This window comes from Helicoverpa zea, chromosome 1 (genome assembly GCF_022581195.2).
Source record: "Helicoverpa zea isolate HzStark_Cry1AcR chromosome 1, ilHelZeax1.1, whole genome shotgun sequence".
NCBI classification, from domain to species: Eukaryota; Metazoa; Arthropoda; class Insecta; order Lepidoptera; family Noctuidae; genus Helicoverpa; species Helicoverpa zea.
Window position 1 is genome coordinate 10,202,568 of NC_061452.1, and position 27,863 is coordinate 10,230,430.

General features: G+C 37.8%; 1 protein-coding gene across 2 annotated transcripts; it reads right to left on the reverse strand.

Moving 5' to 3' along the window:
• LOC124633713 (cuticlin-4) lies at positions 1 to 27,863 on the reverse strand. 2 transcript variants are annotated; one of them, XM_047169027.1, is made up of 4 exons: positions 27,724 to 27,863; positions 19,390 to 19,438; positions 9,503 to 9,575; positions 1 to 2,026 (listed from the first exon to the last, which is right to left on the reverse strand). In XM_047169027.1, exons 3-4 carry the CDS (start codon positions 9,548 to 9,550, stop codon positions 326 to 328), a joined length of 1,749 nt encoding a protein of 582 aa, XP_047024983.1. In that variant the 5' UTR covers positions 9,551 to 9,575; positions 19,390 to 19,438; positions 27,724 to 27,863; the 3' UTR covers positions 1 to 325. The 2 variants fall into 2 exon arrangements, with proteins under 2 accessions (XP_047024983.1, XP_047024989.1); XM_047169033.1 differs by lacking the exons at positions 19,390 to 19,438; positions 27,724 to 27,863 and adding an exon at positions 15,299 to 15,397.

Sequence of the window (27,863 nt, forward strand, 5' to 3'; positions counted from 1 at the left end):
TCACACGACACGTTTGATTGGTATGTTTAATTAATATTTAACTTACATTAAACCTTACTTACGACTCTTTACAAAATTACAACAGACGTATCGACTACAAGGCTGATACAGGGTGCTTTTCACACGAATAAAATAATTTACAAAAACAGTCAAACATATACATCACGCTCATTACAAACTAAATAAATATCTGACACAGTCACCGTGCTTCGATCGCGACCGCGACAGCGCCGCGCGCCGTCCGGCCGGGGCCGAAGCGCGCACGCTCTTTGGATCCGAGTAAAGTTTGTGAAACGTCCTCGCGCCACATTCACCGACGCGCTCACTAGTTAGTGTGCTTCACGTAATCCGTCTCGTAGTAGGCGGCGGCGTGCGCGCCCTTCCTGTCGAGCGCGCGCACGCGCACGAATAGGAAGGCGGCCACCAGCGACGCCACCACCAGCACCAGCAGCAGCATCACCAGCCCCGCCACGAACGACGGCACCGACATGCATATTGTCTCCGGATCGCTCGCCGGAGACTGTATGACGACGGTCTCGTTGGCCGCGGCATTGTTAAGTGCGAAGTTCACGTCTCCAGGCGCTACCACCTGGATCGTTCGACTAGTATTGACGTCAGTCATTTCTTGAGCGTCGCGCTTGTAAATTCTTGTGGGCGTTGACGTCTCACGCCTCCGTCTTACTCCGACCAGCCTCTCGGGCAGGTCTTCCACGGAGCGTGGTCTTCCTCCCAGTGTAGCTAAGTTGACGTGAGCGTCATCTTTCCTCTTCACAGTATTGTAGACGCCGCGGCGACCTGGTGGTGGCGGGGGTGGTAGGTTCACTTCATCTTCATCTCGCGCTGGAGCGGGGGATGATGGGCTGGGTGCATTCGGTGTCGATGAGACTTGCGCTTGTGGAGGTGGTACCGCGTCATCGCGTTTTTCTGAGAATGATCCAGTTGCATCCGCGGGATGTCGGGGGTCTGGGAATGCAGGTGGTACACCATATTCTCCATGAGGTGCTGGCGGCGGGGGACCATATTCAGCGTGAAGCGAGTTTGGTACACCATATTCTTCTGAACCCAGAGTATTTCCACCTAACAATGGTACTCCATAATCAGCTCCAAGACCGCACTTTGGCTCTGGACAGTTATATCTGCATACTTGAATTACACACTGGAAGTGTACATTCATCGAATCAGGGAATTTAAATGCTTGGAAATATGCGAAGGACACTACAGAAGCTGACGGTCCGAAATTCTTAATCTTTTGGAATTTGCTCATAATCTTGGGTCTGACTACACAGCCGTATTGATCAACAAGCTGTATCGGTGCTCGCTTGCCGTCATGTGCAACGCAGTTTCGTACTAACATGTCGAATTTATTCTCGTCATCTTTGATTGCCAATACCATTGTCATAGTCTGACCAATTTTCACTATTCCTGACACTTCTGAAGCCCATGGTCCCTTTCCAACCTGTATCTGCATCCAGCATTGCAGGTTGTCCCCGAGAAAGTTCGCAGTAACAGCGTGCAACATGTCCACTTGGAATGGTCTGAATGTCACAGCCTTTTCGTAAAAGTCGTACCACGTGCATCGTAATTTTCTTGCTTGATCCCATACCTCTTGAACATATGGGTCGTACTGGACAATGATAGTGTTCTCTACGTAGGAGCCGCTAGGCGTAGGACTTCCATAAGCAGCAACATTATGGTTAGCAGAACTGCTCATACCACAGCTATTGAGGAAGATTTCAAACGTTGCGCTGAGATGACCGGTTCCCGGTTTTAAATGCATACAGTGAGAGTCGCTGTAGAATCCTTTGGAAAATATCATGCCATAGAATGGGCGGTCAAATTCTATATTGACTCGCATGCGTGTTTTCTCACACTGAACTTGTAAGTGTTTTATTTTGGGGCTATCCGGTGTCGCTAACGGCCACGGGTCGTCCGTGTGCGAGGGTGGCAGGGGCGGCCCGTAGCCGGCCCCTGTTCGATGTTCCAACGGTAACGAAGCCGAGTCCACCGGAGGTTCGCATGTTGCTTCCTGGAAATAGAAAGCCATACATTACTTTCTGCATCATTTTGCATAATTTGCAGTAAATAAAAATGTCATGAACACAGGTAACACAGTTATTTTACAAGACCAAAAATAGCCATGGCTATCACTTTAACTGGACTCTGTATAGTGGACAAGTAATGTAACAGTGTTTGCGACGATACATAATATAATAACAGTGTTGGAACATTCCTGAGAGGCGTCTCACTCTACATACTCCGCGCCACGAGAGCGCGTGCGCGGAGCACCCTCCGCCTCATCTAGCGACGGCGCGCGCGCAACGTTCTTTCCGACTTTCTACACTGATGGATAGCTCGCACGAGCAATTATAATATTAATCAGTACGATCATATTGCCGAGATGATTTACACGAATGCTTTCACGATGCTTAGGTATATTTATTTATAATATCTACCTAACTTTTAGCGTATTTAACAAAAAATATATAGTAACTGGCAATTTTATAAGACTATATCCAGCTAGCAGTTTAGCCATTCAACAGGCTAACTGTCATTAGTGAGCATGTGTGATATGTGGCCGATGTTTAGCAAAAACTTACTATCAGCAATGATATGTTCCAAGGTTGTTAATGCTTTATTTGGATGTTAGATTAGAAAAATATGGCGTGAGCGTTTGTTGCCCGTGGTACTACCAATAGTACTACCAGTAGTACCACGGGCAAATTTTTCTTCCCGTAGTACTACCAAGCGGTCTGGTAGTACCACGGGCAAGAAAAAACTACCCGTGGTACTACTGTCAATATTTTAGGTTTTTTTCAACCCTTTTGTTGTCACAGTTGATATTGTCATCCTAGAAAGAGAATTGAAATATATATTTTTTTAATGTGGATATATTTTGGTACTATTTCGTAAATAGATCTGGTAGTTGTGAAATTTTTCATTGCTCAAAATCGACAAGAGTCAAAAACACTTAGTTTTTTTTTTCACAAATCAGAATTGAATACCTTGATCTCGTGGGATTTACTTGATGTATTTTATGCTATCCTGGTACTTGGTCAGCATTTCCGTCTGGACATTGGAATACTCAGGTAAGTTATGCTGTCTTGGTACACGGGGAGAGCAGTTGCATCGAAATTCCGAGATTGGTAGGTTTACTTTTTAACTCCGGTGATTGATAAAAAGTTACGTGTTGCACTCGAGTGCAAAGATTTTTCACCTTGTGCTCTTTTGATTCTTTCGCTATCGCTCAGGATTCTAAGTTTTGAAACACTCGCTACGCTGCTGTAGCGAGTAGGCAAACAGTCAAAGTCCGAACTTATTTCAAATATTTTTATATACATCATCATCCCCCTGCCCTTATCCCATACAAATATTTATTTTAGGCTCATGATTTTTCAAAATTAAAAAATCGAAAAATTTTAAAAGTAATATAAAAAGTCATACAAAAATAACAAAAAAAAAATATGTAAGAAAGAGTCACCTACTCCAAAATAAATTATAACAAAGAAATTTATTTGAGAAGAGCACCAGTTGCGAAGTGCACCATTTGAGCATGATGTATAATTTGAGAAGTGCACCTAATGCGTCAAACCCTATGATTCTTTCACTGTTAGGAAGCTACACTATCTGCGCTGAACGCAAAGTACGTTTTAAATCTAATTTACAGAAGACGGCCGAACCAAAAAAGTAAAGTACTAGGACAGCATAACTTACATGTTCATATCAATACCTACTCAATGCGGTCGATAATTTTAATGAATAACATTACCTACTTAATATAATACTTATCTACTTAATATAAATAAAACGAAAAACGTAAGTAGATTTTAATTCTGATTTGTGAAAAAAAAAACTAAGTGTTTTTGACTCTTGTCGATTTTGAGCAATGAAAAATATCACAACTACCAGATCTATTTACGAAATAGTACCAAAATATATCCACATTAAAAAAATATATATTTCAATTCTCTTTCTTGGATGTCAATATCAACTGTGACAACAAAAGGGTTGAAAAAAAACTAAAATATTGACAGTAGTACCACGGGTAGTTTTTTCTTGCCCGTGGTACTACCAGACCGCTTGGTAGTACTACGGGAAGAAAAATTTGCCCGTGGTACTACTGGTAGTACTATTGGTAGTACCACGGGCAACAAACGGGCGTGAGAGCTGTTCGAGCAGTGGGCACCCGGCAACGGGCTAGTAGGTATGTAAGAATAGCAGCAAGTGGCAGGTTGCCGCGGGAGCGCCGCTCGGTGCGTACCGGCGACGCTCGCGTTTTCTAAACCGGTTAGAAATTACCCACTGATCGAGATTGTGAGTTGCGGAAGAAAACACCGGACCTATAAACATGCGCAACTTTGACAACTAGAGCTTTCTTTGGTAGTTTCCACGTTGGGTGCCTTATCTAAATAGGTACATTGATGCGTTCAATTTATTGGCAGATTTTTCATCCTTGATAGCAATTGGAAAATAGAAAACTAAAGGGACTTTTATGGAGGATGGCTCAGAATATTATCTGATAAACTTGAGGCCATAAAGTTATCGCAGAAATTAAGCAAGATAAATAATGTGGAATAATTTCTATTGTGAATATCTATAGATAAGACTGGTACCTATGTCTCTGTTAGAATCAGATAAAGGTGGTGACTTGTGCATACTCGGCGTCAACAGAGCGAGAGGCGACAGGTGCAGTGCGCGGGCGCAGGTGAAAGTATACGTCGCTGGTACATCCGTTTCCAGCCGAAATACACAAAATTTTTGACCCCTTTGATCAATTTTATTCAACTTAATAAAGTAGTAATAGCCCACAAATACAATTTATGTAATGGAACCTACGTTTGCTGTTCTCAAAAAAATACATTCAAGTTTTATTTCTCAACCGACATGATCACTATATTTTCTTAATTATTCTTTTTTATGAATAAAAATAAAATGGTAATCATAATGCGGTGGTTAAATCTCATTTATCACCACTACTTGGGCATCATGGCTTACTTGTCTTACTAATTAAGTATAAGTCTTTCAGTCACAGCAAATTATGTAAAAGTATAGGTATATGTTCGGAAAGAAGCTCATTGGTGATGAGTTGTTTCTAGAAGTTATTCCTAAGGTACCTCCCTACTCGTCATGTTCCTATACGACTTTGCCGAAGTAGCAGAACGGAGTAAGTACTTAGCCAAAATATCAATAAACTTATTGAAATGGTGAAAATTTAAAACGACACAATTTGCGTGAATTCTTTCCAATCCATTTACTTATTTATGTTTATGTTTCTCTTCAGTATTAAGGTCGAGCCTATTAAAGATAAAGAAAGCAAAATAAACCTCATTAAAACGTTATTGACATAAAATTAAGCGAAGCTTTTATCAAGATGAAACTTGAAAAACATCGCAATAAAAATGTTGAACTTGAATGCGACAGCGTGCTTCATCTTACATAAGTTAAATAAGTAAAGCTTGTAAAGTCGTACCTGCATACCTTAGTACAAAAATTAGTACGAGGCAGATGAAAGTTGTTTAAATGAACAAGAATTGAGTGGAACCGGATTTTTGTTTGTGTTTCTGTTTGACTAAGCGGGACCTAATAGGGTTATTTATTTATGTTTCTACGCGATTCGTGTTTGCAGATAACTCATAGGTGACGGTTGCTCATTAGCTGCCGAATATCGTCAGAGCTTTGACTTGTTTATTCTTCTGCTCTTATCCTAATTTTATTTGGGGTCGTCACAGCTAGTTTTCTTCTTCCATACTTTGCTATCTGCCGTCATTTCGCAAGAAACATTCTTTAAACGCTATCACTCTCAAAGACTCTTGTATCTCAAAGACTGTAGCATTCTCAAAGTTCTTGCATACGATCAAGCCTATTTACGAGCTGTTTAGTTAAAACAGAAGATCAGCTTCCATACAATGCTCCATACATGCTTGGAGGAAAAACAACATCAACAATAACTCATCAGATTCAAAACCAGATTACCGTCACGGATGTTAAAACCTAGGCAACGAATATGTCAGCGGAGTAAATTGTACAAGTTGTCTCCCACAGCTCTCCCTGCATCGCGATTCGTATTGTCTGTGGTACAATTTGTATCGTGCCAGTTCGTGGGAAGTGTGCCCGGTGCGTGCGCTATCAGATCGCTGAGATACGAGGCATCACCTGAGGCTGAGCCTCAAGTCTGTGTCAGCACGCTCTGTCTACTATTGACGTAGACATCGTAATTGTTTGTTCTGCCAGTTTTTAATTTTGGTTAGGTTAGGCTATCTTCAAATTAAGGTGGTGTAGTTTTGTATCGTTGATATTGTCACTGATGATTGTTGTACTTATTTGTTGTTCGAATGGTACCTAATTCATAAATATTTACTGAAGACTGCCAAGCTAGTGAAGCATTGCTATGCTCGTTAGAAGTTGCAGTTAATGGCCATAGTGATATTTTGGCAATGGATAATGAATATTGCAGTAATAAAAGTCCCACGTGCAGTACTTTATTTAACTTGGTGGGATAATGTTTCAAGTTACTTGTGACTGTCACAAGTAGGTATCTACGGTGTCAATGTTATGAAGCGTCACAAAAATAACAGAATAAGGAATTTGGGTGATATTGTCGCAATGGTCAAGTCACTCTCATATAACATTACCCACATTGTACCGTTTGCGTTGGTGAATTGTGTTAAGCTCATCTTAAGGTTACCGGTACCCCAATGTTTCGTGTCTTGAGTTATTTGCTTACTGTCTTGTTCTTTTGGCGTTTGTTTTTTATTAATTTATTCAGATATTTTATCGCTATATGATCAAGGGTTGCAATGTTAGTTCCAAGCTCTGCAGTGGACCATTACTAAATGTGCTGATTCTCTCTCTACACTAATAAGTATTTTTAGTCACATACTGCGATATAATATACTTTTGAGTCTTCGGTTTTAGATATCCTTTTCAAAAATGATACCTACTCATTAATTATACAAAAAAGTAATATTAACTAAACTATCCCACTATCCTTCAGAAAGGCAATTGTTAAAGTCTCATCTGTCGTGCAAGATATATTATTACAACAATACCATTTAATTACAACAGATTAATAATGAGTGACGAAATGTGAGCTGCGTATTAGGTACATTCAATCTAACAAAGAGCTTCTTTGTTTGACATTATTTCTAAGACGAAAGTTCATCTACAAAATCTTCCCAAGCTATAATCAGATTTTTCTCCAATCCATCTCTCTCACGAATCTCTAAGTATAAATATGAAAGGCATATGGTTAACGCAGGCGTTGTTAACAAGCTTTAGTAAATGTCATGCGCTTGAACTTCGAACGTGGAGTCACAAATCTCGTGAGCACTTTCCCTTACATCGAGAAAGTAATAACGCCGATAACATAAAGAATATTTAAACAAGTACCTTCATAAAATATTTAAGAGGCCGAACTATTAGTTAATGTTATTACGATTTTCATTTGTTCAATACCGAGTGAAGATCTAGACATAAAAAAAGTTTTAAGTCGAAATCCAAGATATAAGGATCTACTATCAACTACGTTCCAATTATGTACCTAGTGTTAATAATCATGAATTTTTAACATGAATCATTCGTGAGTGCGAATAAAAAATTAAAAATACACGATGTATCATTTCAAAAAACAATAAGACAGCAAGAGCTTAAGTATATAATACAAGTTGGTATTGCGCAGATTATTAGACAATGTTTTAAAACTCTAACTTTAAGCTAAGCCGATTTGAATAGACAACGGCGTGTATAAATCCAGCCGACAATCGAAAGCCGATCGTCAGTTTACACATTCTTTACAATTGCTTTCTAACATGAATTAGCAAGACTTGCTTGACAATGTTTTGCGACGGACAATTTCTATCGTCTTCTTCTGGATACGATATATTTATCTTGGATTGAAATAAATATATGGCAATATTAAGTGTATATTGCTGATAGAAAAGCTGAAGTTTATAGATAATTATTAAATTAATTCTTGTCTTCCTATTTCAGGAATAGTTTTTGGCATAGGTATATAACACTTTTTACATTGAGCAACTAGACTTGATTACTTTGATGAAGTCGTAAGACACCATGGTGAGCAATCGACAAAAAATATATTAGGTAAAACACTGTTTTTTGTGATTTGACAAATAACAATTGATACCACTATGTAGGTAATCTATTTAACATTTCAACATCTGAGCTACATAACATTCAATTATTCTGATACTAAGATGACTTCGTTGTGGTCAAAAACGAAATCACTTGCACAACCTAGTTGCGTCATTTCCTCACAAAGATGCGAAATATCAGTGAAAGTGCTCGTAGAAAAAGACGTTTTGACGGTCAACGACTGTTCAATTGCGGTAGGCTTTTAGGACTTATTATATGTAACAAAGGCTGTTGTTATGTCACTCTTCTTCATTCAAATGGTTTTTATACTAAGTACTTTGTAGGTATAGAATGTAAAATACGGATAGGGTAGAAATTGATCATTAAAAGTATGGTAGTGACAAATTGCAATTAACATAACTTTAAATTAATTTCTCGTGCACGCATCTGCACATACGCAGCAGCATACATTACGCAGTTAGTTTCAAATGGTCCACTGTTTTGTGGATGTGCTAACGGAATCATTAGCCTAGTTGGCGAGAACGCGAGCGGAAAAAGCTGAATAATGTAGAAGTGTTCGACAGAGCACCGCGTGCCTTCCACACTTACGTGCTTACACTACCCACTACTTTAGCCACGCTTCATGTAACATCACTTATTTACGTTATTCTTAAAATAATGCTCGCCAACGTTACTTTTATGTATCATTAGACCTACTTATGAGAGACAATTTGACTGCACCGCTGATGTTCGTTTGCGTTACCTTCGAGTTTCAGAAGGATGTTTCTGCTACTTCAACCCTCATCTATTTGGGATAACACATCTATTTTTGAGGTTTATTTTCCTCTTTTCAATAAATGTTTACTCTGGTCTGGATCGGTCAGTAACTTAGTTACTGGACTCGGACTGTTATCCGCTCTGATGTATAGCGTAAGATGGTCGCAGCCAACGGGACTAGCGGAGCCACCACGCAGCGGATGATTGGTGGCATCATGTAGCTTACTGTTATTATTTAAATTAGGAATTCTGTGTTACCATGTCATAACACCCATTATCGATCCTAGTGCTGCATTAGGAATAATTTATCGATATTTCAAATTATTTCTGCATCTCTGCATTAAATTAATATAAATGTCATGCATTTCAATCTTATTAACATCAAACCACGATTTATTAAACAATATTGGGAAATGGGCATTGAGACAATTTTATATTTTAACTTTCTTATCGAGCTGAGATAAACTGAGTGTGTTAATTAATATGTACATCAATTATACCTTGTTATTAATTTGTAGGTAGAGGCTAACAATATAAACAGGAAAATTTAAAACCAACTGTCTAAAAAAAAACACATATAAAATTGTCTCAATTTCACTTAGATTAATTAGCACGGTAATGAAATAATTGAACTCACCCGTAGCAAGAGCACAGCGGCCACCAGCAGCAGCCTAGTCCTCTTCATGGTCACAGTGCGGTCAGTCAGCGGCCTGCAACCAACGAACACGATCAGACGAGCACTAGCCGAAGCGCGGCGAGGCGCGGGCGGCGACAGACATGGGGCTACCGAGCAGCCACACCAGCCATGGCGACACTGCGTGCGCGAGCACTGCAGCCCGCGCGCTGCACCCACCAGCCCCACCACCCCCCCACCACCCCCTACTCCGCCCCCACGCACCCCTCCGCGCGAGTGGGGCTGACCCAGTGACCGAGTGCAGCGCCGCACCGGAACTGCACCGGCTGCATCTTTCACTGCGCGTGCGCCGCTCCCGCTGCCTCGAGAGGAAACCACGCACGGCCTTCACCTTATTACGGCACAAGGTCGTGTATGTTTGTATATAGTAGCAATCTCTATAGGTTTGTTTGTTTATTGAAATTGACGCAACTACTGAAGAAAAACTTATGAATTTATCTGAAACTTTCCAATTTTCAGGAATTTATAAAAGTTGAAGATTTTCGGTACTTTATCTATTTTGTTTAAGACTATCAGAAAATTTTTACTAGGTATGTAATGCAGCTAATTCGCTGAATAGCTCACGTGCAGCTGAGTCGGTCTGTCCGGCAGCTGCGCTAGCGATTTCACCCCAGACACTCGATCGCTCGCCGGTTAGAAAGCACAGAAAGTCTCATCTGTCGATCTCAGAATATACTATATCTGCATGAGGGCGTTTCAGACACATTATACGTGAAAACTGTATAATTTTATGTCAAATCTGATTAAAATTGTATGCATTAAGACTACAATTTGCAACGAATGGATTTTATATTCTGTGTGAAAAGTGGTTGCAATTATACTAGAAACAAAACTGCACCTAGTAGAAAATAAAGAATACTATGCAGGTGACAATAAGTCCCTTACTGGCGGTAACGACGCTATAAATATCGGTAGATAAAGAAGACGACCGATACACATTAGTTGCGGCTGCGCCCACCTATAACTAGGCTAGTCACTCGTAAGAAAGCGGGCCCTCGAGCATTTTCTATTTTCTGTAATCTGTGGTTAAACTATAATAATAGCTGTTATAGCAGGTGGTTTGTTCAATTAAGTACATCGGAGCGAAGCCGCCACCTCCGCCGGTGTACACACACCATTACATTGTAACTACACAATCAATTTGATAACGCCGCATCGTTTGTCTACCGCATACGCTTGATCCGCCCTGCTACTTTTCAAACTGGAGTCTAATTTAAATTCCACTCAAACAAAGTAACTACATTATTTTTAACATTACTTTTAATGAAGACCATGTACCGGAGGGCATCATCATTTATTTGCACGCATGTCTTAGAATACCTTAATTGCTCTGTCAAAATATTAATCAAGCAACTTTAGAGTGTTATCCAATTTTACACTCATTAATAAATGTCTTACGCACTGTCTGAGAAAGTGGTTCTAATTTTCTTTACGTTCCACTATGGCTGATGTGTGTAATTCATTATAGGCAATTTTTGCTTTGGTCTGTACGGACCTTCATTACGGGTTATGCACAAAATGATGGGGCTATGCAAAGATCATTATAATTCCGTGATGTTCCCTGTACTCTTAGGTGACAATTAAGAATTAAATGCCAATTAAAATTTTACGAATAAATCGATTGACAAGAAAACGTCCGTGATGAAGCGTGACGTTGGCTGAGGCGCGTCTACGCGCGTTTGTCGCCCGTTGTGCACAGCCTTGCCACCTTTCGTGAGACTGATTCTGTTGGCATCGCATATTAAAATACATAAAAACTATTGAAACGATTTCACACGAGATGATCGACAAAAAGTATCGTGAGTCGAAACTTTATGTGGAACTTTCCTTTTCTGCCTAGAACTGATCTGCAAGTCAATGCAATCAATATTGTGAAGATTTATTATTTTCGCAACGATCACTTTTTTGTTGGAAATAACTAACTATAATAAACTTACTGGTGCGGTTAAAGTAGTGCCAAATATGCGTTAGAAATAGGTTGATTATGTGTTCATTTGTAGCTAATGTATATATGTAAGAAGGAAAATTAGTGTTTGGGCTCTAAAAAATTTGAACATACATCGCCACAACGACATTCGTAGTTTGTGACAACACGACAGTTAAACAGCACTTTTCTAAGAGTTTTACCACTTTCAAATTACGCGTATAACAAGTTCCGTAGCTAGTACTTATGTTATTTTAAAATATTTCCGGGTATCCGGCGAGCACGTGTGTCGCTGCCGGCGAGGTCTAGATGTGCTCGCTGCTCGAGAAAGCTGCCAAGTCACGTAAAGCAATTACACGGAGCGGGGGGCGCACGCTCGTCTTATCCTTATAATCATCTTAACACCTCATCTTTCTATTGTCTTCACCACCGCACCGTGATCAAATATCTGTGATAATATCTCCTATAATAATGATTGCTCCTATTCTTCTCTATTATGAAACACAAACGTCAAGCTCGAAGGTCTGATTTAGTTGCTTTACAAGACAAATGAGTAGAAAGTGAAAAAATATCGGAAATAGAAGCAATGTTCACGTTTGTGTAAATGATACACCGGGAGACGCAGTCGTATACACAACCGGTCTGTGGGAAAAGTGAAAGTGAATTGATAAACTAGTGAACCAAAAGGGATTTCCCTTAAAGTTCGGCTCGCGGTCGTCACATGCTGTGGTCACGATATATTAGTACATATTTAAATTTGTTGCACATTGAACTAAGATTTATATCATAAATGAATGGCTTGTTCCAAAATTGTTACGGGAAAATCTAAAGAAAATTGTGCAATTTGAATATAAACGTCCATGAAGTTTTTCTTCATAGGATTTTTTTCGTAACTTTAGTAACGTGTTAATAATGTATCAAATAATTTTCTAATGCATAAAGTGCTGCAGCAGCAAGTCAAAACACATTTAAGGAAAATTCCTTCAAGTTTTGAATCCTCACAAAAAAAAATACCGGACAAGTTCTAGTTTACAGCTTGTTGTTACTGTCGATAGGATGACATAGTGCCTCATAAACTACAGTTTCATATATAAATTATGCTGTGATACTTTCATCTGCACGAGATGCATAATAATTCGCAGTATAATATAAAAGTTTGGTTTAATTGGGGTGGAACAATCGCAGCTGAAAAATGAAACTCGGCTAACTGACTATAATTTACATCTAACGACTGTATACCCATTTGATATAAATTTTAGTTTTATTTTAGCCATTAGCTTGCAAATTATATTATTGATACTATTTTGAAGTTGTTATTCATTTTTAACTATCGAATTTATATTACGAGTTAAAACGTTCTAACGTAGATGTTTTAGTTTTGTTTAATTTTTCTGCAAACGACAATTTAATTGCGAGAAATCATAGTATGATTAATCATTGAGTATCGTTTTATCATGTATGTACTTTGTAAATGTTTAATCTCGTTAGAAGTGCAATTACCATGTTGATGGTCGCGAGTCACTTTCGGGTCTGATAAACGACACGTGGGCGCAACTGACGTGACTTTTAATTGGCTGGTAACGAGCTGAAAGTTTTTTTAAACTAATGAATGGGAATTGCTTAGAAGATTAACTTTTCTTCTCCATTATTATATTAGCATACATTGCAGTTAGAAAGCGAGCGTGTATTTATATTGAGATTTGTTTGCTATTGTTAGCACTTAGTCGGCTTATTATTCAAGAATTACCGAGTAAATTAAACGCTGCATTCGTAACATTCACTAAAACGGATCTCTCCCACAACTCGTAAAAACGAGAAATAATCTATCTCTATTGAAGCGTTTCCAAGAAAAGGCATGATTTGCTAACATGCGCGTGCGCGGCTCCAATCATACGAGACTTGAATTAATCTGTGAACGTACGTAAAACAAGCTATTGAATTGTTTTAGTAGCTTTCATTTCTAATGAAAAACTTTGCGAGTAATTTTTATTGTTATATTTTTACGATGATTGATTTTCACTTGCGGGGTCAACGATCAGACGCATGGGAACATACAATGAAACTGATCGTCGATTGTTTCCAATTCACATTACATAAGTGGCTGCATTTATCTAAAATATTTCTAATTTGTCATTTAATTGTTGATAACATTGCATGCCAATTGATTTATTTAGAGAGCCTTTATTGCAATTTGATAGAGATTGAGTAATTATGATATTTTTAGGGCAGCAGTCTGGCAGAGATTGAAAAAGGCACGATGAAGATGGGTTCAATATAGAGCTAGTGCTTTCATAATGACCTATTACTATAATTGTTCTGAGGTTATTAGTTTTTATTGACTGAGAAAACTTTTCTAGTTCTCATCAAATCGACTGTGAAACGACAACACTTCAAACCTTTAAACAAAATCTGTTTCACGTCTTCTCTTAATCGTTAATCACACGGCGTGTGACCGGATTATCTGTTTGTATCTAAAATTCTTGCCCCAATACCTCAATCGTGTTAAATTTCTCACTTAAGTTTCCACACCACGTAGTAATCCATGGTTGTTACACATTGACGTCGATAAACCACAAGTATTTGATTTGAAAGTATAACTTTTCTATCATTATTTCCAGTGCTTACACCTTTCATTGTTTTTGCACTGTTTCTGCACAAAAACTATTCAGTGCTGATGATGGAAAATACGAATTTGAAGAAGGAACTTAATTTTTAATTACATAAGACTGTATATAAGCTTTGCATCAGCAATAAATCCTTGTGTCAGAAGCATTCGATCATCATCAATGGATGTGTTAGATATGTATGACAAATGTGCAATAAAAAGAAAAGCCTCTCAAGTGTAATCCGTACAAATGATTGATAACGAGCGTAACTGAACACTTGCGTATCGAACATATCGCGGTGACGTATTGATTAGGTGATTCGCTAAAGAGCGGCGTGGGCTCAAGGTTACGCCACGCAACACTTTCACCAGCGCCTGCAGTTCGTTGCTCTCCGAATTCAGCGGCTCCGTACTCTCAGCTCCACTCAGTATCAATGGCCATCCGCTCGAACCTTGTACCTTGGAACACACCCAAACAACGCACTCGAAACTACACCCAAACCCCATGGCAATAGCAGTCACTTCCGAATGGGGCGGTGCGCCTCTAAGATGCTATCCGTTGACGTTTACGTTCAATGCCCGTGTTAATGGTACCGAGAAACGTAACGTGGCCCACTTTCTCTTTTAAGCACACGTTGTCTCTTTCTTGATTTGGTATTGTGGTGTCCAGCGAGCGAGATGGCGGTATTTAAAGATGTTTCGTCGGGGAAGCTGGGCTCGCTTTCTTCGGCGCACTTGGCGTTGGAGGTGTTCAAAATCCGGTAACTTTCGTTGGCGGCGTGTGAGCGTGCGGGCCGCATTATCGCCGGTCGGGCCGCGGCTACGTTACAATTAGCCGGTCTTTCATGGTTACATAACGATTATTTTATCAGTGCGGTAACAGAAAGTAGTTGTTGGCCTACGATTGAGAACATACGCAAATAATTTATTGGCGATATCTTTAGGTTTTATTTCCAATTTTGCAAATTGCAAATTCCAACTGGCAAATTAAGTTATAAATTACCTTTGTAAAATTGACCTTCAATTGTCCTGATTTTAAGCTTTCAGCTTATTTTGCCTTTTTTATTAAAAACCTTTTATCAGTTGGAGGTCATATTAAGTTGCGTAATCATTCAGGATTTAAATAAAAATTTACAAAATTATTGTTTTTTATTTATCCATGGACAAAGGAACTTGTTTACTGGCATCACTTAATTACATAGATACGTACCTAATGTAATGTAAACCTCGAACTACGCTAGCGTAAAATGACTCTATTATTTTCACATTAGGTTACATTCGCAGTTGACAAAATTACGCGCGACCCGAATCAAAGTTACACAACTGTAAGCTGCCACAAAATACTTCACCTGAAAGTTAATTGACATTTCTCGGATCCGTCTGTCAAAGTGTCTGTCTATTTGTTACGTTTTCACGCCTCAACCGCTGAGCCGGTGTTGATGCGATTTGGTATGCACGACCCGGAGAAAATAAGTTAATTTCTATCGATATGAGCTGTCTCTTCGATCCGTGTCTAACTTGGGAAATATGGAAATTCTTTTGTAGATTTTTTATATTTAAATTCAATCAACTTAAATTAACATGCCGTGACGAAGTTTCAACACAAGCATTAAGTACTAAATACTTATTAGTAGTACTTGTAATGCAAGCATGTAGCGATTTATCTGTGCTAGATATGTCACTGCGCCGGCGGCGCACGGCTCCGGACCACTGGCAGATAACTACATGACACGTTTCTAATAACTCCTGAAGATCTTTATCGAGACTTACATGCGTATAACTGATACTCATCTCTTAGATACGGATTTAGCTGGTTTAACCTGCCTAAAAAATGCGGTAGGTAATCTAATTAGCATTGATTTCGACGTCTGGTATTTTTAATTTTAATAAATGTAGAGCATTTTGAAAGCGTTGAAAAAGCTTTTTGTACATTTTTTTATATAGAAAAAAATATGTTTGTCTTAATTACGCAGTCCAGTGGTTTTAATGATGATTTTAATTGAATTAAATTACTCTTATTAATAATTATTGATGAATGAAAAAAAAATGTCGTGGTGGCCTAGTGGGCAAAGAACCAACCTCTCGAGGATGAGGGCGCGGGTTCGTTTCCAGGTCAGGCAAGTACCAATGCAACTTTTCTAAGTTTGTGTGTACTTTCTAAGTATATCTTAGACACCAATGACTGTGTTTCCGATGGCACGTTAAACTGTAGGTCCCGGCTGTCATTGAACATCCTTGGCAGTCGTTACGGGTAGTCAGAAGCCAGAAAGTCTGACACCAGTCTAACCAAGGGGTATCGGGTTGCCCGGGTAACTGGGTTGAGGAGGTCAGATAGGCAGTCGCTTCTTGTAAAGCACTGGTACTCAGCTGAATCCGGTTAGACTGGAAGCCGACCCCAACATAGTTGGGAAAAGGCTCGGAGGATGAATGATTATTATTAATGATTAAGTTACTCTTTTCTAAAGTCTAATTTTCACTAGAGAGCAAAAATTTTCTCTTACACAGAAGATGAACCTGCTTCATTATCGCCTCATAAAACCATCCATCAACTGCGTAAGCATGATCATAAAAAAATAATTAAATATATTGAGTTGTTATAAACCACATAATTGGATATAAAACGACTAGAATAGACTAAACGTATCCGCGCTAAGATGCATTTATAAGCGCAATCCAGTGTCGATGTTATTCTATGCAAAGCCGGTAGTTCAGCTTCCGTATCTCGAAGAAATTGACCCGGTTTTCTGAGAAAATTACCTTATTTGCATGAACTTGAAGGTGGTGGTTAAAAAAGTATATCGGCGACCGCCAGTCGCGGTTGTAGTCACACAATGTAAATGAGCCGTAGAACAGAGCTGAGATTAATGACTTTTTATGGGCACCAATTAAAACTATAGTCTTATTTATGACTATTGTTATACATAATCATTATCTACCTACCTACGCAGCTTCTCGTTGGTACCATAATAAAGATTGACGCCTCCAGCCTCAGTAAGTACCACATAATCAAAATAAGAACATAATAAATTACACCGAACAAGTTAAATTACTTTAAAAAGGAAAGTGAGTTATCCAAAACAAGTTGTGCTGATTTATTTGAGATATTTGAGTTCAGTGAGGGATTTCCTCGTAATATTTTGGTTGTAAACCGGAACCGGAGAGAAACGTGTCGGACTCGCTCCAAGACTTTTCTCGACAACTGATACCAGCTATCGTATGGCGGTTGCACTTGTATGCTCAGTGAAATCTTTTAGCATTTTTTGTTTCAGTGATTTTCTTTATGTACCTATCACTTGTTTTTAGTGAAGTTTCTTTTATTTTTATAGTAATTTTCATGTGGCTTTAGTCTCAATTAGGTCATACAAAATATTTAAAAAATGTCTTTCATTAATTTGTTTCACAAATGAATAGTTGGGGAAATATCAAAATTTAGTGTAAAGGAAAAGTTGCACAATACCCTTGAAAAAACAAAGTTATATAATGGTGATGAATCACGGTGCATTTTAATGTTGCTCAATCGAATTGCAGTCAAAAGTTTCACAGTATAATGCAATGGAATAAATTATGCTGCACTTTCTTTCTCGAGGTTAATAAACTTTCCTTATTCGAACATTTAAACAAATGTATAAACGCAGACTAATTCCGCAACATAAGCATTAAAGAGTTTTCTACCACTTGTCTATGGAATTAGAAGCATGTTTACGGTAGTTAAGCCTTTAAAAGTATTTATGGCAATCAAATGTATGTTGTACAATGTTGAGTGTTAATGTCAATCTGATAGTGATGCGTGACCCAGTGACTGCGAGCCGGTAGCTATCGCCGACTAACTTTATCTATGCTAATACATGCAGCGCGCGTTAACCCGTGTCCACTCTACTGCATTATGGAAATCTCGCCAATTAAATGCTGGTTTTTAAAACGTAGCCTCTTTGGTTAACAAGTTGGGCTATATTTAGGTGTCGGCCGAGATAAACCTGATTGATCACATTGTATCGGTAATTATGATACTATTTTAATAACTGTTTTTTGTTTTGATACTTAGGTATATTTCTTATTCCATTCCATTCCATTCCATATTTCTTATTTTTTAGGTGAAAATTCTTATGGTTGCTGAATGAAACAACATCTATAAAGCTAGCGGAACAGCGAGTAAACGCTACAAATACCGTACCGATGTTAGATTTTACTAGAACATACTGCAGCACAAAAGAAACTCAAACAATTACTAAAGTAATCATAATGAACGCAGTGGAAACACAAAGGCTTATCGGTGTGAGTGATCTCCGCTGGAGCCGGAACAAACAGTGGGAAGGAATGATTTATGTGGTGCGCGACGACGAGAGAAAGTTGAGCACATTTACAGGCCAAGGACGAGGGCGTCGCTCCCGAACATTGCGCAATGTCCGTCCGTGAGATCGTTATTACGCACCGGCGCCCGCGCAACCCCGAACTCATGACGAAACAATCGTGCGCATGACCATTGACCAAGGACAATGACTCCAATTTACTTTGTAAACTATCATCAAAATGCCCAAGGCAATTGCTTTCTCCGCCGTGAGAAATTCGACTGTGAAATAGCTGGCGTAAGTGCATCTATTTCAGTTTTTAAATTGTTATAAAATTTTTAGAAGTTGGAACCTAAAATTATTTTTAATGACAATAATTAGGGTACAATTTTGAGGTGTGGGTGTGGATACCACAATTATAACTTAGATTGTGGCGAGAGTGCAAGCTAAGCTACATATATGGAGCATAATTAAATTCTCACGAATGACTGAGAGACGTTGTGACAGTTTATGTTCTTTTTTATCTTTTGGTAATCCCCTAAAACCGTATTTTACTACACTCATTTAATCACGCACATTATTTTGACAAACAATTTAAATGCAAGTCAAAATTAAATAAATTGAGCTCAATAAAATGGCAATATGTCCTTAATGCACTTTCACTCTCGTTTCGGTTGTACACAAAATGCTTACAGTTGTTATGTAACCGCTCTCGAGTACCTCATGCTTGCATAGGTAATTACTTATGGAGAAAGTCGATATATTTCGGCGTGAAATGATCGAGTGAACATAAACTATGGATCACTTTCTGCTCTTCATTATTAGCTTTGCGTAACACCGAGATGAAATCACATTTGAAAATACTGTTACGTAAATTGATGAAATTCGAAAAAGTTATTTAAATATTTTTCTCTTTCTAATTTAATCCTCTTTTTTGTTAAGTTTCTAGCATTGCGGAATTTCTAATAAAAAGTTGGAAGATTAGAAACTGAATTGAAGAGAAATGTATGCTTACCGAAATATCTTGGTGACATAAATTCAAGTGTGACTCAAGTCAGGAAAGCCTAAAACAAAAGAAAAACAACACCGTTAATATACAAATTATACTTACACGTACAGTTAAGAATAGTTCTTGAATTCTAATCAGGGTATAAATATTACATAGACAATAAGTATTGGTTGTTAATCGGTTAATCACCCAGCCATATTGATTGTGACACCATTCCTTCAACTTGAAAACAATACTCTGTCATTGCCAACATTCATTGCCTTTGGTCACGGTTTCGTCTACTGTCTACACTTTCCTCGTTAGGAAAGTATGAAAAACTTTACAAAAATTTAAACATTTCAATAAGTTGAGAACCTCATCCTTTTTGAAGTCGGTTAAAAACTACAACTTACGCTTCTAGCAAGCAATTTTATGTTGCAAGTTAATTGTAAGTTCTTTAGTGTCTATTGCTGCTGAATTAAATAATTTTCAGTTTCAGGAAGGCGGTGAATTAGTCCACTCCGATATCTTACCTAACTTTAACGACCACAAATCCATTGTATTATGTGATGATTATGTGTTACATTATACACCTACTTAGGAATTATATTTTGGAAACAAGTAGGTAACTATATTTGACCAATCAACGTAATAGGTTACATTCTAACTACGCTCGTCCATTGTTCTTTTACGATGTCATAACAGACAATAATAATTCTATTACCCAAGTGAGTTATCTGTGTCGTGCATTGTATCGCAGTGAAATCGTCCTTGTACAATGTGGGTAGTTAGTTAGACAATAAGATAGTTTAGCTTCCTGCCGGGACCCCGCCGGCGGAACTTCGCGAAAGTGAAAGCATGTAACTAAGGCACACGAACGCTTTGCTGAAAGGGATCGTAACTTGTCGCAGCTAATTAAACAATGGATGGTTTTAATTAGTTGGTTGTTTTGTTATTTTTAGTGTTTTTTTTTTATGTCAGTAAATGTGACAATTTCTTACTATGCTTTAGATATATCACTGTTTTTACGATGACGATATATTAAATAAGCTTTTCATCTGAATCCTAATAAATATTTGTAAGACTTAAAAAAGTCGGAATACTGAAGAATAATTTCAGGATAGAAACAATTGCGGATATTCGCGATTATTGCAATCGCGTATTTTCCTGAATGATAGTTTACCACCAAAACTCTACTTTCAAAACATTAATAACTGAAATAATAATTAACAACCGATCACCTTAACTCACAAAAAAATAAGGAACAACTTCTTCAGAAGTGATGAGAAACACGCTTTCCAAGAATTATGTTAAAGAGAAGCCTTTTTAAGAAGATGCCTATGTAATTGATACACTAGCATTACTATATTTATACAGCGGCACGTACCTATGTTACAGATATTACCGACAGTTAGGCTAATCCCATGTGGAGCGATCGTGGGATGGATGTGGTCTGCAACTACTCGTAAATACAAGATGAAAGTGGTGAAATCTTTAGACGGGCTGCGAGAAATCGCCGCGTAATAAATAATGCACTAGTTCAGTCCCGCAAGCCCTTACACCGACCAACTGGTTCCACACTCGTAATTCGACAAGAAATATTGACAGTACCCGTTTAGGTGCAGCCGAATATAGTTAAGTACCTTTCTATTTAGATAATTACCGGAAGATGTATTAGATTAATAGAGTCGATAAGCTTTGCTAACTATGATACGTAAGATTAAGAAAATTAATCATGACTCAACGTAGCAATTACTATTATACCAAATTTCACTTTTTAAATTGAGAAAACAGAGTAGTTGTTGGCGGAAAATGTTAATGTTGTTTTCGATAAACTGGGTGATGCAATCTTGTGTCTAAGAGAAAACAACGAAGAACCTACTTAGATACTTAGTTAAACTCGTAACCAATTTCGTAATTTGCATAAGTGGAGTTTGAGATATTATAACTAAAGAAATAGTTTATTTTCAAAGAGCAATAATGTAATCCAAAAGGTATTATTTTTGATTGCACATGACACCTTTTATGTATAGCAAAACGGCCATAGATAATTTCAAAGAGGAACTTATCCGCACGAGCAAGCTCAAAAATATCTTAATCTTGCGACACTAACATGCTTCTTAAAATAATTTTACACCAATATATCTGTGTATAAACTCGTTTCTATTCAGATTTAAAGCTGTCATGTTAGTTTAAATCTGATTGTAATCTCTTTATTAATGTCCAATTTAATTATGGACATGCGAAATGAGTTATTGTGGTGGCATCTGACTACTGTCTGACATCTATAGTGTCGCTGTCCACGGTCCTTAATGGACGGAGTTATTCAATTGGAATGACTTGTTTTGGTTTCGAAATGGTTTTTATCGTGTTCACAATAAGAGTGTGTTGCTTGGGAGCAGCGTGGCGCCCGCGCAGCCGTCACCTCTCCACCACATCCGCCGTCGCGCCAACAAACTCATTTGGCGTGACACAAAATCTCACGTCATAATTGGAGCACAATAATTTGATATACTTTCTCCGATCTAACGTTTAAATAATTCATAAATTTCAAACATTCTACTCGCGCATATTCATGCATGTGTTTAATTAATACTTTCAGTTTCTACTCGAAAATTAAAATATTTAAAAGTACAAAGCGGAACTAGTTTGTCAGTTTCTGTTTAATAAGTTTGATACTCGTTAAAACTGCAACAATAGAAAGGTAGTGAAGATTGTTTGGATAGTGAGGAATCTTGTAACGTACGTCTACCAATTAAATATTACAAGATAATTTGTAACAAGATGTATTGCAAACTTCCTGTACAACCAAAACGTTAGTTATTCTGAAAAAAGTAAACAATATAATAAGAAAGAATTACAAGATGGGTCGAATTTAGTTAGAGGATTATATGGTCATATGACCATAAGTGTGTACAGGGCCTTTTTCAAGAACAGTTGTTTGAATCTCTAAACTATTTGGCACCTATTCGGTACTAAAATTCAACAAATGACTATCCCTAAATAAAATATAAATATATCAAACAGGTATTTTCCTTTCAACTATCAAGTGGAGCTGTCACAGTAGACGTGAAGGGGAAACTTTCAAGTGTCCCGCCTAATCACTGAAACAAGTGCATAACAAAAGTGAAATCTGTTGAATTTCCCCGCGGCGGCGGCGTGGGCGCACGCTGCCCGCCACGTGGATTGGGAGCGATAGGGGCACTATCACCACTCTCGTTACTCCTCGCATACGGGCCACTTTGTCACTTTGCTTGATTATTACATACATTACATTGTTAGCCCATAAATGAGCCATGCTGGCGCTTTCTAATGATTTAAAGCTGTTATTACGAAACATCCAAATATCGATAATTAAATTATTCGCATCGAATCTGAGACAGAAGCGTAGCAACATAATTATATGGTTTCATGTTACACATCAAATTACTCTTGCGAATTTAAAATGGATAGCTTTTTAAATGCGAATATCTGTTGGTGTATCTGTAGTATAACGAGCGTTTAATCGGCGCCTCGGGGCGACACTCGGATCGATCAAAACAATCAGTGGAAAGCTGCTGGTGGCTGACCACTGTTCGCATAACCGCATTCCTCGAGAGTCTCATCATACGACAAAAAGAAAAAAATTACGTCAACTCGCTTTATCGCGGATGTTAGGTGCTTAAAGGTAATATTCCTCTTTCTTTCTATTAATATTAATTTTTATTCAATTATAGTTTGAAAATAGTGCTTGATGTTTCAGTAGCTTAATAACTGTTTCCCACAAGTGGTGCTATAATTTCGACAAATTAAAGTCGATATTGGAATTTTTGCCACTCGCCACTTTTTTATTGTAGCATTCCAAGAACCAAGACAGTTAAAATTTTGCAATTCGTAACAAACACTGCGATTAATTTTTCAATGTCTACCCATAACTATAAAATAAAAGGTTATAGGCCATTCCACGTTAATCTAGCTCAATTTGTGAAGTTCAGAATAGTTTTTACAGACACATTCACACTTTGGACGTCAATCATTAAAATATTTCTCATTAACGAATCTAGCTAACCTAAATAGCTATCGAAATAAAAGTCTTAGTTAACAAATAAATGGTTGGCGTATAAATAATTTGACCCTGTTAACGAGAACAAGGCGGGTTGACTCATTTCCCAGGCAAAAGAAAACGGCTCCGCTTGTATGTGTGCCTCGTGGAACAATACCGTGCTCTCGCGCAGACGACGGACCTACGTAACACACAAAACTACAAACACTAGGTTTTTTTCAGTAATATATCTGTTCGCGATCGACTGACATGATATGACAACCCATTTTCATTGAGATAAGTTAGAGATTTGATAAATTGAGAATCTGATGTCTATAGATATGTAGGTATACGAGTGGTTCCTACTTATAAACTTATAAAGATGTAGAAACAAGTTTTTCGTATGTACCTAATCGTAGTTAGCTCAGTTAACCTTCGAAACCCCAACTATTTTCAGTTCCTTAGTATAGATTTGTCCTACAGGCAGGATTTTTCTACTAAAATGGAAATATTTTAACTGACCGAAAAAGCCTATTTGTGAATGTATAGAGCTTTCATTAGTCAAAAGTTATTTATTACTATAAACATATTCACACACCGAGAGTTAATTTTATTTGACATGTTACAGCCGACGTGTTTACTTAAGCATGGGCCACGACCATAAAACGGAACAACATTAATTATGAACGCGACCAACGGCCGTGTTTATTGGCAATCACTTGAGAATTAGGATTAATGTTTTCATACAAGGAAAGGAACTGAAATATGCTATCAATAGAGAAGAAAATTGTTACAATAATACGTCATTATTTTTGGGTTAATTTTAAAAGTTACAATTCATAAAAATGTTCGCAAGTGAAACAATGTAAGAATTTCATTAGTGTCCATAAAGTTCGTAAACACTTCAATGGTGGTTAAAAGAAAGCCCTAAGTGCAATATTTGTCACCGTTCCCAATCCGTGCGTAAGCGCAATTACAAGCAGTTTATGGGTGACAGTGCAGAACCGGCCTTGCGCTAACTAACCTGCTTCCTATGCCACTCAGATATAAACTCACCCTTCTACTCTTCCTCGCCGCTCTAGTTTTTTGACCTAAAATTGTCAGCAATTTACTGATAAACTATATTAATACATTTAAGGTTTAATTGCAGCCGTATCGCGGGATTTATTTAGTTTCGATCTACCGGGAAACAATTTACTGATAGACATAAAGAATGTCGATTAAGTCGCGTTCCAAAACATGTTGGCGCTCGTCGACTTTCAACACGAGATCAACAATAGAATCAGAAGTCGGTCAGCATTACGCGGCAGTTATTAATAAGGGTATTATTGAAACATTGATCAGGTGGCGGACGAGGAGTGCCCCTTGGTGCTGACACACTGACTCGCTTTCGCCCCGAGTGCTTGCGCCTGCGCCGAGCGAGATGCATGCCGTATCTATGCCCGCGTAAATTACACACGCATCTTACTATTGTGAATTTGATTTAATTAATGATGTCCACATTACGAGTTAATCATGATATGGTCATCATTACATCATAGGGTAAAAAGTAGTTTAATGTTTTCTTATCCTTAATTTTGTCGTCCTCGAATGTGTATCAATTTCCGCAAATATTTAAATTTTAATGCAACTGTTATCTTATGATGTCTGTCAGATAAATACTTAAAATTTTGTATGATGTTGACATTAAAATTAACGCCTCTCCTTATAGAAAGTTAAGGTAAATACGACTAAAATTGAATGAAAACTTTTTAAGTGCAAACGTGCAAATTGTTTTTAATATTTATGTTTATAAGAGCATTCCGCATCGGAGCATCTCATTTCGTTTATTTTTTTGAGATTTAAGTCGTCTTGACGGAAATTAAAACTGGACATGCTCATTAACGCTTTCACTCCGATGTTTCCGTTACATTCGGACATTATCTCTTTAACGTGAATCCTATATGAAAGTGAAAGTATCTGATAAATAAATATGAAATACATAATTAAATTGTAACATCACATCATTTTCCCGGTCGACAATTTCTAATGTGAAAATAAAATGACGTGACGAATTAATTATGGCATGGCATTAAGTATAAGTAGATAGTTTTTAAAGTTATGGACGTTACGCAACATGACGCGAGTTGCACGAAATAGCTATTTTTAGCTCACGTCAAAGAAAGCTCCATTCATTCACGCGGACAACGCATAAAGAGTTTCCATTTAGTGACTCTTAATGTGGTAAATGTTATGAAATGCTAAGAATCATTAAGATCACGTAACTGTGTAAAAATAACAAGTAAAAAGCTTGAAAGATGATGAAATTCAATTTGATTTTTTCAGTGTTTTTGTGAAATTAGTTTCTAACTCAAATAAATAAGACAAGCAATATCAAACCAGTCATCTCAGAACATTTAGGCGCTACCGACTAATGGCTATATTTGCGACACATGTTTCACAATCCCGCACTCAACAATCCCAGGAGATGGCAGGTACCGTGACGCAAACCACTCACTTACAAAATCTTGATGCATTCAAACAATGGAATGGGAAGTCCTACTGTGTGTGGACGAATTTCGCAATGCCCTGAACAACTACAGTAATAACCGTGAACATTCATAGTCGCATCCGTTAAGCTACAGATAAGCAATGCGCCATTTCAGATTTAATGACTACAGACGAACATACCCAAGTAGCAAAATGTTGTTTTATACAAGTCATTAGAGCCAAAAAAATATGTTTTATGAAGACCATGTGTGAGACTGCATTTGGGCGCCAAATGATAAGGTGTAAAGCTTTGCAATGATTATATATTTACCATATATGTAATAAGCTAATTCCCCTTATGCTCACCATATTAAAGCATATTATATGGCTGATTCACTATGAAGAAGCAATACATTTGCCTTTATGCAACAACTTGCTCTTATAACCGCTAACCAAATTCAACTGTAAGGGCAATTGGTTGTATTGCAGCAAACTCATTACCAATAATAGTAGTTGGTCTACAGATAAGCGCCCGCCATTTCAGACTTAATGACTACAGACGAAGCAACTATAAACACAGCATAGATAACGTTAACTATTGTAACGTCGAAAAGAAATCTAGAGAACGAAAGCATTAACATGTATCATATAGTCATATCCGTGTGACCGTGTCTAATGTAATCGACATTATAATGTTTCCCTTCTGATACTATCTTTCTCATACAACTAGTTCCTTCTGCATTTTGTGGTCTTATTGATGTTTCCTTATACACCTAAACTGAAATAGCATCGTTTATTATGTTAAATGGGTTCAAAAAATGCATTCCTAATTAGACCTTAAATAAGTTTCTATGTTTTTTACGCTTAGGGAATCTCATGGGACGAAAACTTCGACCGGAACAGGAAGAAGTCGTTTCCATACTTTAAAGGTTTCCATTAAGCAACTACGCCTGTAACCAGCCATAAAAACGTGCCTCGTGTAAATTGCATTTGGATGAGGTGCTCATTAAATTCCACATAGAAATTAACAACCAATAGAGACGTATAGTTGTTGGTTAACTTAGATATTAGTATAAACGTAAATGAGGAACCCCTGCCGGCATGAGAAGTATAAAATGCGAGCTCTGTGACGCGTGGCCTACTTTCCACCGCCGGCTTCACCACATGTCGCGCCACCACCTAGCTCTTATTGCCACAAAAATAAAGACTAAATTTCCTTGAGTAAATATCAGTTTAAAAAACACCAGCTGCGTACAGAAAAATCGTTGAACACAAAACATGCAAATTGAGTATGTTCAAATATTCGCGATATGCGAGGAGATAATTTCGTCGAGTACAAGTGAAAGTGAAAATTATGCAACTTTCTACTACTGAATGTTGTTAGAGATAAGAAAAAATACGCATTATTTGGTTAGTGTAGGCCCGCGGTTACGGCGTAGCAGTGAGCGTTACGGCGTAGCAAGCGCGTGCGCTCACAAAAGCCTTGCGTGTAAAACTTGCGGAATTATTTAAGTTATTTGATTTAATTTAACTTTTATTAAATTTAAATGATATTCTAAAAATATTAAATGATATTATGAAAATATATAAAATAATTTTACTATTCATCTTGTTATAAAAATCATGAGAAAGATGATCGAATGCATTTAGAAACGAATGCTAATTCAAATAGGTAATATGATGGACTGCAGTAGGTTTAACTTTTACAGAGTACATTGTATACTAGTAGTCATCACCAAGGTAAAAAATCCTGAATGGAAATCCACACGATCCTGTACAAATTTAAATAATATACGTTACTGCATTGCACACTTGCTCACAATTTCCAAACACAAAATAATCCTTTCCCACAACAAACACGTATCCTGTACCTTTTCAGGTGAGCGCAAAAAGTAGATCGGGATAGAAGAAACAGTTTCAGGATAACACAGGCAGCTACCGATCACTGTTCCAGAGTTCACAATCACTGTCACAGTCTGTTCACTTTCGTTCGCGACGCGATGTGCGCGCG

What these genes read in the sequence shown, in the direction of transcription:
- LOC124633713 (XM_047169027.1), bottom strand. Translation starts at nt 9,550, where the DNA reads ATGAAGAGGACTAGGCTGCTGCTGGTGGCCGCTGTGCTCTTGCTACGG. An exon ending in CCGCTGTGCTCTTGCTACGG is followed by an intron (nt 2,027 to 9,502) that starts GTGAGTTCAATT and finishes TTCTATTTCCAG; the next exon opens with GAAGCAACATGCGAACCTCC.